The sequence below is a fragment of the Nipponia nippon genome, unplaced genomic scaffold, assembly GCF_047370975.1.
Source record: "Nipponia nippon isolate SJK-2023a ecotype South Korea unplaced genomic scaffold, ASM4737097v1 scaffold_3, whole genome shotgun sequence".
NCBI classification, from domain to species: Eukaryota; Metazoa; Chordata; class Aves; order Pelecaniformes; family Threskiornithidae; genus Nipponia; species Nipponia nippon.
Window position 1 is genome coordinate 44407981 of NW_028262347.1, and position 17382 is coordinate 44425362.

At 34.8% G+C, this 17382-nt stretch overlaps 1 protein-coding gene across 7 annotated transcripts in view; it reads right to left on the reverse strand.

Annotated features, from left to right (window-relative positions):
* PPP1R12A (protein phosphatase 1 regulatory subunit 12A) overlaps positions 1 to 17382 on the reverse strand; it is a 122202-nt gene that overhangs the window by 16016 nt on the left and 88804 nt on the right. For 6 of the 7 annotated variants that reach the window (XM_087767951.1, XM_087767949.1, XM_087767954.1 and 3 more), the window contains 9 exons: positions 16147 to 16269; positions 14086 to 14247; positions 13460 to 13636; positions 10730 to 10820; positions 9073 to 9270; positions 8727 to 8895; positions 6540 to 6658; positions 5763 to 5828; positions 367 to 383 (listed from right to left, as the gene is read on the reverse strand). In XM_087767951.1, the coding sequence (XP_087624077.1) occupies positions 367 to 383; positions 5763 to 5828; positions 6540 to 6658; positions 8727 to 8895; positions 9073 to 9270; positions 10730 to 10820; positions 13460 to 13636; positions 14086 to 14247; positions 16147 to 16269 (1122 nt within the window). The remainder of the gene's footprint in view (positions 1 to 366; positions 384 to 5762; positions 5829 to 6539; positions 6659 to 8726; positions 8896 to 9072; positions 9271 to 10729; positions 10821 to 13459; positions 13637 to 14085; positions 14248 to 16146; positions 16270 to 17382) is intronic. The other variant, XM_087767952.1, reaches the window with a different exon arrangement.

Genomic DNA, 17382 nt, shown 5'->3' on the forward strand with positions numbered 1-17382 from the left:
AAAGAGAGGCAACAAGAACCTCTTGTCTTCTTTGTAAAAGCTGACTTCATACTGAAAAATTGGTAGGGAATGGTACTGTACCCACTGTGTTCTACAAAATGCCCAGCCTGCCTTCAGTGCACTACACATACAGAGTTCAATGCATTCTCCAGAATGGAGTATCCCACCCACACATGGAAAGAAATATTCAGAACTGTAGCTTTACAACTGTATTTCATACAAATGTTAAATATCATTAACGCCTTTTAAAGCTCAACCCAGCTGACTACTGGGGTTAAGCTGAATTTGTACATAAAGAATTTAAAATGAGAATACGCGAACAAAAAGTGTAATGATTTTGAATTCATTTGTTTAAATTGCACATACCTTGAAAGGCTATCACTCTGAGGTGGGGAGGGGTAAAAGGAGAGAAAAAGAATAGATCAAGTCAATAATTTAATTAAAAAAATATATAACAATCTGTGAACAAGTATAGCCAAACAGTTACGTTAAATGCACACACTATCCAACAGTATGTATTATCTGAACATTGTCAAGCTTCAATTTTGTTATGTCTGGAACAGAAAAGAAATATGTGCTAGAATGTGCTTGCCAAAATATGATTTACAAGGACGTTAACATTACACTCTAAAAGTCTGGACTGTCCTAAACACTGGAGTCATTTCAGCAGTCGGTGCATTCTGCGATTTGCCTCCCTGTTATCAAAGGCATCAGAACTGTGTTCCCTGAATTCCCTATGCCTTCTTCCTTTTCTCCAACATTAGCAATAATGTTTCAAAAGGTCAACATAATAATGACTTCAGCTTAAAATAATAATATAAAATAAGCTACAAGGTCATCGTTTCGACATAGCTCGATGGGAAACAAGCTACTATACCAACAACATAAGGAAGTACTTATTAGACTTAATTTAAATGACATAATTTCGTTCTTTATATTACTTTCATTCATTCATTCACTCCAGGTGAATCCACAGGCACAAAGTTCACTCACTTTACTTGACAAGCAAAATTTAATTAGAAGTGATGACTTAAGAGTGAGGGAGTGCCCTCTAAGCATTACATCAGTCATACAAACCTTTTTCCCCTCTGGGTGGTCAATACAGATTCATCATTTATTCCAACTATAATAACAATCTTGAGTGAAGACATTTCAGTCAAGTAACTCTATTGATGTATCATCACCTGGACATCCTCCAATGTTATTCACCTAGCAGTGGCTGAAGCCTCCCCCACTGGTGGGTTTTTAGGGGGGTGGTGTGGTTTGTTTGGTTTCCTTTTTTATAAGGAAACTGTATTTTTTCAACTTGCATAGAGGAAAACAGGCACATTCTCCACAATACACTCAATTTCCCCTTTGACACCTTGAAGTGCATTTACTACACATAGGATATCAAAATTATATGCTGTAGCCTAACCACTCCTAATGAAACATTGTTATTTTCTGTTAAGAGCACACATAATGCTGAGAACTGAAGAGATTTTGTAGAAAATGTCACAGTCAGGTGGCACGCACCTATACATGGGTAGTTTTTAAGCTACTGGCCACAATAAGATTAACTTCCACCTAAGTATGAGTCTTACCTTGCATTATCGTATGTTCTGTTATGTAAGTAAGATCAGTGTGAGATTACAGAATTCCACCATGTAATCAGTGACCTACACAAACCCCTTTTCCACTGCTTCCTTCTCACCTCAACAAAACAGAGAAAGCTTTGTCCGTAAAGACTTTAGGTTTTCTTTTTTTACCTGGAAGGAATGCTATATACAGAAAAATGCTAAGCTGGTCCTTTTAAACTTTACCTACAATGTAGGACAGCCACCACAAGGAAGTAAACCATTCCTACATTATTTCTTAACAAATACACTTTCTAAAGGCTGTTTTTCTTTGCTTCTAGTGGACTCCCCATGGTGCCGTGGGAATGTGAAAACTTCCCAGATCTGCATTCCCCTGCTGCACTATAGCCTCCCAAACAGAAAGGCAAGTTATTAACCCACACAGACCATCTTTGAAACAAAATTTTCCAGCTACACAGGGGGACAACAAATGAACTGGCAAGGTAAGAGAGCACTAATTACTAGAGGCAGGAAAGCACAGACACAGCCCGTTCCCATTCTCCTAGCTGAGGCTGGGAACCTGAGAAGCTGGAGAAGGACTCCATAGTCTTCAGAAAACTGTACATCAGCGGTTTCCATTCCCTGGAAGCTGTGAAGCCCTGCTCCTGCCACTCAAGCACCATCCAGCCTCCACACCTCACAGAAAGATCAGAACATTTCTCAAGCACATGCCTGTTCTTCTTCCCCTCACTTTTCACAAAACATATTTGGGTTTTTTTTTTTCTTTGTTTTTTTTTTTTTTTTTAAACACAGTCTTAGCTGTTTTCTTTCTTTATTTTCCCCTTCAATTTCTGTCAGTTCACCTCAGTCATAATTTTTGACATTTGACAAAAAAAATTGTGAAAAGGTGTAAGTCTACAAACTTTGCATAAAGCTTGAGAAGAAATGATGCCAACGCAGATATCCCTGTGCATCCAAATCACACGAGATGGATGTTCTTCGTCGTCACGGAACTGAGCAGACTGAGCAGCCACAGTTATGTTGGCAGCACACAAGCAGTAATGAAAAATTAAAACGTACGTACCCTCATCTACACAACCTGAAATAATACTTACTTCTAACCCTACGCCATCAGTCTATACAGACCATAAAGGTGCCCCAAAAGAAACTGTGTATTTGAAAATGTACATTAAGCTTCTAGACAGGCACATTACATTTTAGTGAGGTTAGGATAATTAAAGTATCAGTCAGGTGGAATTTTCTGTACTGTCATAAATGAAAGTTTCTGTAAAACTGCCACAGCAGTAAAATGAGAAACAAAATTTGCGTACAGCATTTAATCAACACTATTAATGCCAGTTTCTCACGTTTATTCCCACAGAATTAGAAGGCCTAATGGCATTTATTATCCTAATTTGCTAGCTTTCACCTTTCGGAAGTCACATATCTGATCTCTAGCAAAATAAAATTTCAGTCCATTTAATTATAACCTAATCCCAGTTGTACGACCTATTCAAATTCTTTTTTTTTAAATACATCAAACTGAAAAACAGGCTTCATGGAAACACTTTTTTACTTAGAATCCTTCAGTTGCCAAAGTGATCTTCCGACTTCCTTAGTAGTTTTGAACTGCTATCCTACAACTTAGTTCTAAGACTATCCTTCTAGCAGGAACACCAATTTCCTTTAAGTAACATGGCATATTTTGTGCCAATTGAAGAAATTCTCAGCTCTTATCATTAAAAAGCCCAAATAAAATTTCATTAGAACAATCTCCAACTATCAAAGTGCTTAGCAAAGTCTGACTTCTCTTTAATAGCTCTCCTTTATGGACAAATGATCAGCTAAGAAGTCAAAAGACAGTTCTGAAGACCTGAAGAACAAGAAAGCACAAACTGAAATCTTACAAGACAGTCCTTTCAAAGATCTCTGAGATGAATAAGATCATAATTTCTCTGGTTCCTTAAAGATTTCAGGCTAGAAATTATTTTGTCTAAGGTCCTTTAATTTTTTTTGTAGCATGCACCCATGTGCAAGGCTTGTTCTTGACCTCCTCTCTTTAGTTTAAATTCTTGAGTTACTGCCAGAGCCCTTGGAATTTTATAGTTACCATCTTCTACCTCTGGCTTGTAGCTTCACCAAGCAAAAAAAAACAACAGCAGCACCACATAAGGGAGTAACAGAGAATTTCAGTATTTCCAAAGTTTCTGTCTTCTGAATAGCAGTACATCAAATAATCAGCACAACTGAAAAAGCATAAATATTTTTTGAATGTCTTTCATTATAAATCTAGTTTATTCATATCTCTTTCCTTTTCTCTTCCTAGAACTGAAGAGGCTTATAAGCAAATAATGAGTTTCTACAATAAAGCATGCAAGATTTGTGTCAAAGTGAAAGTAGATTTAGCAACTGCAAAAAGGAAAGTGCAATTTCTTTAGGCATTTAGAAAAAAACCAAAACACTTTTTGCCATGGATTTGGGAACAAATTGCCTTTTAGAATGTTCAAGATCTATTCCATTGTTATTTTTGTACGGTGGCAAAATACTGCACTGTCAAAAGTAATGTATTTAGTTCTCAGTTTATCATTGACAAATGCTAAATAGTTGTTTATCAAAGAGAGAAGTTACTTGAAATCTACATAAAGTCTTAAATCTCTGATAAACTGTTTATATGCAAAGGAAAAAACCACCTTAATAGGAAAACAATGAAATTATTATATACAAATTTTAAGATATCTCATAGTTAATAATAATTACAAGCCTAGGATGTTTTTTGCAATTTTGATACTATACTGGGCATTCTGTAGTAGGTTTGACAGCATTTGAAAAGAAAACTTAAAAACACAAGAAGTACTTATTTTGATATTCTACTCACTTTCACTCTGTTTTCGTATTTTCTGCAGCTGATATGACAAAAGAGCTTATATCAACAAAGCAAAATCAATTTATGTTGCTAGGTGACAGTGAACTTGGTTCACACATTCAATTTATTTCAGAGCTCTCCATGAACTCAAATCTGATATTATATTGATTTATAATGAAACCAAACTAGCAAAGTCTTTTGTAGGAAGTATACAGGCTAGGAGAATGTTTTGACTCCTAAGTCAAGCCATGGTTAGGCAGGCAATCCCACCCCAACACACCCACCCTTTTAATCATACATCACATTAATAATTTTGGGCCTGATTTACCACTATTTCACTGTAGTTTGAGATGAGTTTAATTCTATCAGAAGAACCACGTGCACATTCTACCAAATGAATTTCTACAGAACAGAATACAGAGTAATTACAGAAACAGGACTACGCATTTATGTTAACATGACACGGAAATAAAAAATACAGCAAAGCAAAATCGCACAGAATGAATCTCTTAACTAAAACATTTAAGGAATGTGTAATGGAAGCTTTTACAAAAAGGAAAGAAACATCACTTGAGTTTTATTCCTCATTAATGATTCTGTAGCGTGTTACTCCAGGGTTTAGGTCAAAAGAAATACATTCTGCTATACCATTTTATAGTACAGCTTAAGTCACTGCTTTCCTTTTAACCCCTCTTCATCTCACTGTCATGCACCATTCAGTTCATAAGGACTTTTTTCCATCAAATCAAGCCTATTACAGTGCTTTCCACTGACTTCTTAACAAGACTAATAATACTGAATCAGGATGTTCAGAAATCCATTTTCTTCAATGGAGAAATCAGGTACATTGTGCTCTTCAACCTTCAATGCTTCATTATATTAACTTCTCATATTATTTGTTAATTACATTATTGACAACACTGAGTTTAATTTTAAGAGGTTTTAATTAGTGTGCAATAAGTCACTGGGCATCCTTTATCTGAACATAACAGAGCAGATGGAACAAAGATTTTTGCAAGGTAGAAACTGAAAGCTCCCTCCAGTAACTTGCTGCAACATGTCCCTGACCTATGTGTCACAAATTTCACCTGCATTTTCTGGATGCTAATTCTGCATAATAATGGAAGAGAAAAACATCAGTTTTAGCCATTGTTAATACATTAAAAATTGTTATTGAAGTCTGCAAGGGAAATGGCACGGAACCATAGCCACAAATTGTGAATCAGAAAGCACTCATAAGAACTCTACCGTAAGTACTCTTTTAATTGAATCCAACTGCAAGAAAAATTTTATGATTAAAATGTGTCTGTTAGAAAGTTAATTAATTATCTTTTTTAAATTACCTGAGTTTCTTTCTTATTTGTTCCTTCTTCTGAATCGGACTGGTGCTCCTGTTCATTTTCATCACTCTGGTAAAAGAGGCACAAGAGGACAAATAATTAAACTGTTGAAAGCTTACGGAAATTTTAAGGCATTCTAGACTTTTAATACGAAAACCTAAGAGCTGTAGAATTCTACCTAACTAAATTGTACAGAGAACGTGTAGGATATATGATGAAAATTCTCAAACAAATACATGCTTTCAGTACCAGAAGGAGAGGAAACAGAACACTGCACTCGGCACATGAAAATCTTGCTTTTACAAAATTACATACTGATCCCATGACAAAGAAAAGGGAAAGGGAAGTGGCTGAAACATCAACTATAACCCTTCTAATCTGACAGCAGTTCTTTTAGTTGTAAGTACACGGCCATTTGTAATGTGTCAGATAACGAGTGTCATTCTTACAGCTTTGGTATGCATGCAATAGAGGAGAATTGTTCAATGATTATTTTTTCCTTAGATTCTGATTAATTCCTATTAAGTTATGGTTACTATAGTATTCTAGAATTCTTTTTGGCATTATCAACATAACTTAGACTTAATATGGATTTTTCTCCCGAAAGCTTCAAAACAGATAAACACAGAACACATGACTTGAACAAGCATTAGTTTTTACAGAACAATTAGTTATATACTGTATTACTCTAAACTATTCTCTGTTTTAAGAATACACTATACACATTCCATCTTGCTACAAGCTAAGGCTACAAATCAGCAATAGCAGTCATTCACTTACATCTTGAGTCCAAAAAGAAACTCCTGTAGGTCGTCGTTTTTCTCTTGGTCGCCGCCTTTCCCTTATAGACTTAGTCTGTGACTTATCTTCTTCCTTTTCTTCCTCTTTTTTGCCCCCTTCTGTTAATAACAACTTTCTTGTTCATTGAAGTATGACACAATCTAATTTTCTGAAAATTTTCTGAAATACTTCTCAGTCTTTAAAATGCTTACAATTAATGTTTTTACCCAAAATGAATTCGCTAAAGAGCTTCTTACCACATACAGGGTTTGCTGTAATACACATTGCTCAGACCATAGCTCTAAAATACTGTAAATATTGTTCCAATTGGTGAATAGCAACTGCAAAATACTAATTCCATCTCATCCACATAAACAAAATGTTTCAATATAATAGCAATACACTACAAATTGGACTTAAAATTCAATTTTCAAAACTGTCACATAATAATTCAAACATCATGAGTCAGTAGATGTATAAAAGTACAAAATAAGAGAAGATAATTCTTCACCATTCTTCATCAAACAAGGTTATTTTAAAAGTCTGTTTAGTCCTTACAGTCTGCCTTTTCATCACAGTCCTTTCCATTTTCCCCTCTGAGAGAGAATAAAATAGGATCTCCTAGATTAGATTAATACTATATTACAGATTTCCTTTTTCTTTAAAAGAAATGCAATCGCAATTCAAACCCAGCAAAATACCTCAGGATTGTGTTTGCTCCCCTCTATGTTTCCAAGTAATTTGTAAAAAACCAAAAGAAATTAAACAAACCTGCCCAAACCAAAGTTATTTACCTATTATCATGCACTCTATTCAGTCTGCTATTCTTTTATTAAAGAAAGAAACCACAGATTTGAGTTCAGATCAAAGCATCACTTCCAACTTAACATCACCATCACTAGTCTTCAGAAGTAAATAAACATTTTACTGAGAAGCAAGAATTAAACAGAAAAGAAGGAAACATAAATATTCATGGTGAACATACAACTTTCCTGATTAAATAAATGATGATTTTTCCTCTGGGCTTTCAGACAGTAATGTATTTCTCCTCCTAAAGTCATAATTTGAAAAAAAACCTGCTGTAGCTAATATTTAGTCATGAAAATCTTTTCCATAAAACAGTCTAGAAAGAGTTTCCTACAGTAAGCATGCATTACCAAGGAATCTTAATCCAAATTTCAGTTCATGTTAGGACAGAGGAGAAAAAAATCAGAAAGCATACCCTTGAATCTTAGCCCCAATAACTTCCTCAGAAAATACCAGTCTAGGGAACATGGCAATACTTCTATATACTTCATGGAGATTTGATCAATGAATGATTTAATCTTATCCTCTGTGTAACAAAATTATCAATTTTGATCAGTAATCCTATACTGAATCAATAACTTGAATTAAAGTATTTCTCCCAAGTCAACAGCGGAATGCCTCTGAAAGAGAACAGGAGATCACACTGTGTCAACAGCCTCCTCCTTTGGCAGGCAACTAATCAGGCACAATATTTCTGAGAATTATAGCAGATGATTCACATTTGAAATGAGGGCAAAAACTCTGTGACATCAGAGAAAAGCTTTTGTCTAACCTCTGAATCACACATCTGATCCTCAGCTTAAGATTAGATAAACCAGTTAAAGTATCTGGAAGTATGGTTACATTAAATATTCTGAACTAACACCACACTACCACTAGAAGTATCCCCTTCCCTCCTTTGCTTTCAGCTGCCCATGAAACCATGAGAGGTCCTTAAAACATTAAAGCATCATTCCAGTCCTTCAATGTGGAAGGACTGAAACAAAATCCCAGCTATTTAGCAATTATTTAATCAAGTAAAATTCCTCCTCAATACCTGCACGTATTTAAACTCTGAAATGTGATATTTTATTATAGTTGCTGTGTTAAAGCAGAAATGAAAGCACTATGTGGATACTGATGGCAGTATATTCGATGTTTCTATGACCCACCAATGGAAAACCCAGATTCACACACTTAACAGCTGCAAAACACCACCAAGTACAGAATTTTTTTTTCCTCTCTATAGGCAAGTTTTGGAATTTCTTACGGAAGATGAAGTAAGATACATCCTCAGTGGTCTTACATATCACACCCCATTTTGAACTATCTTTAGAAACATAAGCTGCCCTTAGTCAACTAAAACAAACAAAAAACCCCCTTCATAAACAGTACTCCTACCTCTCTCACTTTCTTTTGTTCCACTCCGAGAATAGGCAGAAGTTATACCTATAAGGCTGTTTGGTCTGTTTAGTTGACTTGAAGTTGAAAGAGAGCTAGTGGAGGTGGACAGCGAAGAGGTGGATGATGAAGAAGTTGAAGTTGAAGTCGGTCTATAGCGATGATATGGCTATTCAGCAGAAAAATGTCAAAATTAATTTACAAAGATTAAACAAATATAAACCACAGGATATTAAAACATTTGAATATATAAATAATTCTTATAGTAATACCAAAATTATAATATTGTAGTTGGAGTTAGGATTCATATAATTTCTCTACCTAAAGAGACCCATCATGAAAATACCTCTTCAACAGTTCGGGAATATCTTTGTCTATAATCATCATCTTTAGTTTCAGATTCTTTCTTTTCTTCTTGTTTTTCTTTGTCTTGCTTTTCTTTCTCTTCTTTTTCTTTTTCTTCATTTTCCTGTTCTCTGGTTCGTGTGGGACGACTTCTTCCTATAGTTTTTTCAGCTTCTTGAAGATCTGTCAGTGTTACACCCTGTGAAAACAGCAGTCAGCAAACAACATTTCAATGTATCACTCATATTAATGTAGATGATCACATTATAGAAATACATATCTTAAATAGAAAATTCAACTGAAGAAAATTAATTCTATCTATTAAGAAATAAATTTTACCTATATATTCTACCTATAAGCTTTTCTCTTGAATCTCAGAACCAAACATCCTTCTTTGATTACTGGCAAACATTTGACCTAATGTGATCTACCACACATTATCAGTTATTTAATTGCTTTTTGTGTTGATAATGTTTTAATACAGTAATTCCTTGCAGTTTCTCCACTGTAAAGATTCAACAATAGTTGGCCTGTGGTTTGACCATCTCTCAGGGCTCTGGATTAGTATCAAGAGGTGAAAAAGAACTCCAGTAAGATAAACCTCTATCAAGCAGTGTAGATCTCTCAACAGGAAAGGTAACCAGAAATATTTGAGGGGTTTAAAGCTGCAAAGATTTGAAAATAACATCAGTAAACAATGTAGATCTAGACTTGGCCTTAAAGCAGAAAAGGACGATGGTTAGAGTATTTCTTTGTGTTGTTTTATCCAGGGACTATTTGCTCATTATTCTCAGTTTGTTAGCTGACACAAGAAGAGATGGGTAGACGCACTCCAGGAGTGTGATAATTGCTCCACTGCCTAAAGAACGTTCAAGGACCATTTAGAGATAATCTATTTCACTACGTCACATCTTTTCCTATGTCAGGATTGCACTGGTTGCAATTCAATATGAGGTAGTTCTGACAGAAATCGGGAAGAACCACCAAATATATCAGTATGTAAACTAAGAGAGGGAAATGTTGAAAGGAGACATGCAGTTAGATTCTAGATTATTAGCAAGTAACAAAAAACTCTTCCACGGTACTTGTCCATGTCCACGCAAACTAGGTTGAATATATTTTTTTCTATGCCATGGATCTTATTAGCTATCCATATGCTGGTCAGCTCAATCGCATTATCTTCAATAGTCCATGCACAGAAAAAAGACTTCAAAATGGAAGTAAATACAGTATGCTATGCCTATTTCTCAAGTATTAAGTCTTCAGCCAGAAGCATATAGCTGTTAGTTCTTGGAGAATTAAAAGTCTTAGATTTAAACATCTACATAACATCAGATACAATTACTTGAGTAAGCCATTTTACCATAATGCAATCAAAAACTTCCTTTCAGTGGAGGAGTCTGTGCTTTCAAATTTGTATTAAGTCACTCTTCAGTGATTAGAAAAAGCAACTTTCAGTACACAATGAAGGGTCCTAAAGCTTTCAGGAAAGAATGGAAAAAAAAAAAAGAGGCTTTATTTCATCTGATACAAGTTGTTTTATACCAGGAAGACCTATCAGTTTATTTGGAGCTTTATTGGGAAATTACAACTTCACTGTACTCAGGGAGCTACATGGGTATGTTTCCATAAATGTAGAAGCTGTAATAAAACTATACCTGCGTAGATCTTCTAGACTGCCTTGCTTGCCTGGATCTAGCTTTTCTTTGGGACTCTGACTCTTCATCCCGTACTGGAGTGAGGTATGATCTAAAGAGTTAATTACAAACAAAATTGGCAAAAGGTAATTTTTGTACAAACGCATTAAATGGTCAGAAAAAAAACCCACAACACGATATGACTGAAAACCAAAGCAGTTAGAAGAAAATTTTTAACTATATAAGATGGATTACATTTTAGACATTTCATCCATATCACAATGATCTACTCATAAAGATAGCAGCCTTACAACTCAATTAAAATACACAGTAGTTTCCTACTTAACTTAGATTTATTATTACCATTTTCTCTAAAAATAACTTAAGCTTTTTCACTACTCTACTAACATAGGTGTAGAACAACTCAGAGGTTCAGCCAGTTGCACATTTATACATAAAACATGTGTGTGTTTGTATTAACATAGAAAAAGCTAAATGTACTGCTAATGAAGAAAACCTAATTATACCATCTATTATATCAGAGATCAAATATCCTTGAGGAGGTGGTTACCATATTTTCACATGAATCATCCATGCTTTAAGTAATCCAACCCCCTTTGAAAAAACTGTGCTTAAAAATAAATCCTCATGAAACCCACAAAAATCCTGCAGAGTAAGCAGGTAATTGTAAGCAAAGCCAAAAGGCCACTAGAGAAGGCATACAAGGTCTGGACTCTTTAAAGAAATTCTCCAAGCCAGGCAACTGGGGTAAAAAAAAATTATACAGAGACACTACACATGCATAAATTTATTTTTTGTATGTTTGTAATATATATATGTATGTAAAGCCATCATTAAAGAACTTTAAAGTTTTTAATGCATTTGTTGATTTTCTATTACAGAATATTCTGGGGATGCTGTTATAATTTAACATTTTTAAAAAATCCTTAGATTAGCTAAAAATTAGAAAAATCTGAAAAAGCAAAATCAAAAGGCTGCTAAAAGGTTGCTTAAAACACAAAACTTCTCTGAGCTTCTTTAGATCATAAAATTAGCTACATTAAAAATAGTAGAGTCAGATTCTGTAATATTTTATGATTGTCTATACTTTTTACATTTCATTAGTTAAGAATAATTGGATAATGATTCAATAATTAACTAATGATTATGTTTGAGAAGCCATCACTTATTAACACTTAAATCATTTATCTATGGAAAGAGCAGTTCTTTGGTCACCGAATTATGTATTTGTCAGCCTTAGTACATACCAAAAACAGTTCTAAAACAATTCTAAGCTTTTAAAATAAATTTCAGTTACACATGTTCTAATTTCAGTTACTACCCATGTTCTATCTCTACTAAACAAATTACCCCCAAAACCCCGGAAAATATTTATAAATAGCTGCTATATTTACAAATGTAGAAACATCCCCTACCATATTATACAATCAGCCCAGAGTCAGATAAAAGCAAGGAATTTCAGGCCAATTGCAGGTATCTAAAACGTATGTAGTACATGCGCATTAGTATACACAAACTAGTCAGAGCAAACAAGACAGCAAAAGCCTTAATTCTAAATTTCCTTGCTCTTCTAGCTCATATGAGACTGAAATAGCATTTGCATTTTAAAATTGGAACTACTTTTGAAAAAAAAAAGATACATTCTGTTGGGTTTGCTTTTGCTTTGTCAGGTTCAGTCAAATTTCGCTACGGAAAATGGACTATCCTACATAGGCCTAAAGCGATGAAGAATCTTTAAATGTTGTTGCTGCCTTAAGTGAACCAAAAGAATCCACGTTTCTTCTGTAACTACGAACAGCTTCATTACCTCTGTGAACACACAGAGATACACACATCTGGCACTGATACAGGAGTTACATTTCAAAACTGCTACAGGAGCAACACAGAAATCTGAACTTGCATTTCAGCAGAAGGGTTAAGGGATAAACATTTATAAATATCCAGAAGACGAAGAACCCAGGGAAAGCTAACAGGAATTAACAACCTTATGAAATCTTATTTATGCTTCCATAAATAGCAGGTAACAACTCTTTATGGAAATGTAAATATGCACCAATCTTAACTCATCCTTCACGTAAGTGTAACAGAAAAAACACCGTATTCTTAAAATGAGATTTACGTCAGATTCTTACTCATTCTTCATACTGAATAGCTCTTAAACCATTGCATTTACAACTGTATATTACATTTCAAATAGAAGAGACCCTAAATGATGTAATGAAATAAAACAGAATGTGTTGGGTTCAATACTCTTTTCTCAGTAGTGTCAGGCAACAAAATACTGAAAAAATGCTACATTTTAACTTACTAGCATACTGCCAGTGGCACAGTAGCTCAATCAGCAGCAATGCACTTGTAGGAAGTAATTAATTATTGATTTTCTTATTTTTAATTCAGCGGTTTTGCAGTTTCATTATGGATATTTTTAAGAGGACTCATTTAATCTATTAACAGAAATACAAATACAAAAATACTGCATACCAAATGAGAACCCAAAAATATACAATATCAAAGTTCAAATTTCATGAATGGTCTCTACCAGTAGTAAGCTCTTACATAAATGGAGGCACATTGCTAGTCGTTTCAATACACAGGAAGCAAGCAATACTGCTTTACATACTGTACTATCCAAATTTGTGGTAACCAACACATTCCTTTAAATAAGAGGAAAAAAAAAAAAAAAACCAACTTTTGTATAAGAGCAACATTACTCTTAGGACCTTTACACACCTCCGTCTCTCCCTGACCTCTGATGTTGAGGACACAGTGCCAGAAGTAGCTGTAGTCATGGCTGTGGTAGTGGCTGTAGCATTTACAACAGATGGTGCAACAGGAACGGTCACTGCTGTAGGAACACTGTCCTTTTCTTTCTCAGTACTATCCTCAGCCCACAAACGATTTGAGGTACTACAGCATAACAAGCAGCAACACAAAAAAAGAGAAAAGGAAACAGCTAAACAATGAAAGCACTTTACTAAACAACTAATAACATGTAAATTGAGGGATGGATTTTTTTTTTTTTAAAGCAAACTGAGAAATGTCTCTACTATGAAAGCTCAACTTGAGCTATTAAATTGAATAAATTAAGAATTGAGCAGTTCACAATAATTGAACTTTTATTCTTCACACCCTTCTAACATTGGATTTATTCTGTTATATCAACATGGCTGTCACTTTGCAGTAGAAAGCCATTCACAAGTTTCGAGCCAAATTGTATAAAATTAAAACAAATTTAACAGCAAAGTGAAAAAATCCAGAGCCCCAGGATCTACTAAACAAGAACGCATGCACATACATAAGCACACAGTAGACCTGACAAAAAAAAAAGAAAAAAAGAAGTGTGCTGGTGCCATTACCTGCTTTGTACACCTGCTGAAGTAGAACCCGTTGTACTCTTTGTAGTAGTGTTTGTGCTGGCAGGCAGTGTTTTCTGAAGACCAGCAGAAGAGGTAACTGTTGACGCAGTACTTGGAACATTAGAACTAATCAGATCATCTTGTCTTCTACCAAAGGAGCCACTGAAGGAGAGACATGTACAATGGATGCATTTGTATTACTTATGTTTGCTCACTGAAATATCGCAAAGCTGTGAATGATCCATTAAATTCCTGCCTGTGTGATCTGTGTCTCAGTTGAGTCTCGGAAACTTATGGGGTAAAAGAAGCATTTTCAAAAGTCATCTCCTTCACTATTTCCTTGACTAGGACTTTCAATTTACGACTTCAGAGGGCAGCAGAAGTGTCCCCTAGTCCCAACCATTTCTCCACAGGAAGAGGAGATAAAGAATGGAATCTCACTGGTTTATGTATGACTGTCTTGATCGCATCTTCTGATGTATTCATACAGGGCCCCCAATAGCCCATTTTTAAACTGCTGTTTCACCCACACTGAATACCTCAGAAAATGCAGAATTTTACTCCACAGCTTGTCAGAAAATAAAATGTCATCAATATCACTCCTCTTATAATTTTCAACCAATTAAATGTACTGCCTTTTTTTTTTTTTAAACTTTAATCATTCCCAGAAATATTAACCTCCCACACATGCTTTTCCCTTGCTCTTCAAGTTGTAAAGAAGATCCAGTGGTTTCCACATTTTTATTCATTGGTTCTAGCTGAACAAATTTTGCATTACCAAGTCAGGATGCTTGCCCATGACTAAACTTCAGAATCCACAGTTAAGACAGACAGAGCATCATATTACTAACTGTGAAAGATTTATGGAAAGATGCTTCTTTGTCATTCTGCAATTGATCATTTTTTGTATTATTATCAATTCTAAAATGACAAGGAAACAATAGTTGTAGAATAACAACTAAGAAAATACACCATTAAAGCACCACATGCAATTTAAAAGTGATGAGTACACTTTGTTTGAAGACTGGACCGTCAATACTGATAAAAGCTAAAATGCAAAGATTGTTCTCATATATCAACTGTTGATATTTTCCATCCAGAACAGGAAACCTGTGCAACATCTTTCCTAAACCTGAAGTTAGGAAAATTGAGTTTTCTTTTTAAGGCAGGAGGTTAACAAAGATATAAGATGTATTATGCTGTATGAAACAGCCTGACTACATGCCACTGACATCATCAGTGTCAAGACAAAAAAAAAAAAGTTAAGTACCCATCACCACAGACATCATCAGCACTTATCAATATGCAGCTTAGCTACCTGAATGACAATCTTTTCTTTTGATCTATTAGTTTTCGATATTTATTGCTCCATTAATTCCAATGAAGAACTTCACTCAACATAGCTACACTGAAACTACACAATGGAGTACAAGTTAATCATGTATGTATTTGCAGGATATGATTCCTTTTGAGAAAATCCTGCAAGATAGGAACCACACACACCTGAAAATTATTTTCATATTAATCATAATTTACTTTGCATTCAAGTTAGTTTTACGTATGCATTCTATGACGCTGATACTCAAGGTAGGTGTGGCTATAATGTACCAGTATGGAGAGCAGCCCAAGACTTCTGAGACTGTCATGCAAAACCAAAATTCAACAGAGTTTCTGAGTCATTATTTTTCCCCTTCTCTTTTCAAATACCAAGCAGAATCACTTCTATTCCAACATTTAGAATAGTTATCTTTGGCTACTGAACTAATCTGGAAAGAGTCAAAAGAACTTTAAACTGAAATAAACAATAGGAAAAAGGAAGCATATAATTAAAATCATATAGCAGTTGCTGCAACACTCTAAGCTAGTAAAAATGCTGTAGCTTTAAAATCAGCACGAGCATTGCATCAGCATAAGTCCCTACTTTGTAATTATTAGGAACAACATTTCAACATGTCACCATTCAATTTTAAACTGTCCTTACAAAGCAATTCAGTACTTAATTTGTTTCTTTTAATTTGTAAGCTTATCTTGATTAAAAAAAGATAAGAGAAAATCCCACACCTTCTTTGATAACTTGTGTTTAATGATGTAGGACCTTCATTCAAACTGTTTTTCTTGACATCTTCCTCCCATTTTCTCCTGGTATAGGAACTTCCACCACGTATTGAGCTAGCAGATGAGTCCCTGTAAAAATGATTTTATTTTAGCAAACTCATATTGAAGGTTGTTCTTGATGTGAGCTGAAAAGGAGTTTCAAATTAAAGATTAAAACGCTGGATAACACACTTAAACATAACCATGCAGAACAGGAATAAAACGACCTTTATGGACAATGATTTTCAAGCTCCTGTGGAAAAATACTACATTCATACTAACACTGTTAGAAATATAATAGAAAAGTACCATCAAAAGAAAAACTGCTAAAGAGGATTTAATCAACATGAAATCAATCAACAGCTTTATCTGTGACCATCGCTGGCTTTATTTTTCTCAAAAAAAGGAACAAGAGGCTTTTCTGTTTGCTCCTGAGACTATCCAGTGCAACAAAGGGAAAAGTATGCAGGTTTTTTAGAAATTGATTTCATGGGTTTTTTCATTCTTGGATGTTACAAGAAGTTCAAAAGCTGACTAGCTTTTAGAACTCATGATATTGTAGACTAGTGTAAACAGGTCTGCAGTAGCCATTCCTGAGTGGCCTGTCACATATCACTAGCTGACATTACTTTAGTCATAAGGAATTTCCAGGCTGTTGTTGCAGTTTTTAGCAGCAAGAAATAACCTTACAAAAACCTGCTTAGAAAAACTACCCTGAAAACCGATACTGAGATGCAAAAAACTGAATTTCTAATAAAAATGTCAGCTCAAGATTTGAAGTTCAGATAGAAGGAAGAAAAAAAGGTCTTTCACAAAACTATACATAAAGACAACCAGGTGTGCGAGGGAAAATAAACCAAAATTTTGTAAAGATGTATTTTATGCTCAGATACCTTTGACCTTCAGAATGTACCTCTTTTTGCACAAAAATTTATGCTAGCGCTTCTGCAGTCAGAAACGACCTTAGGAAATGATCAAACACAGACCAATGCAGTGTTATTTCTTACCATCAAAGAGAAACATAAATTCTGAGTTATCATCTACCACAGAAAGGTCCTGCTGCCATGACAAATTTTTCATAATTGCTGAAGGTTTCCCTTTGCCAAGACACTACAGACTTCACCACTTTTGCTGTAGCATTAGCTAGTCGACTGAGCCTGGATGTCTGAGATTTGTTAATCTAAAAGCCCAGCTGGGATTCAT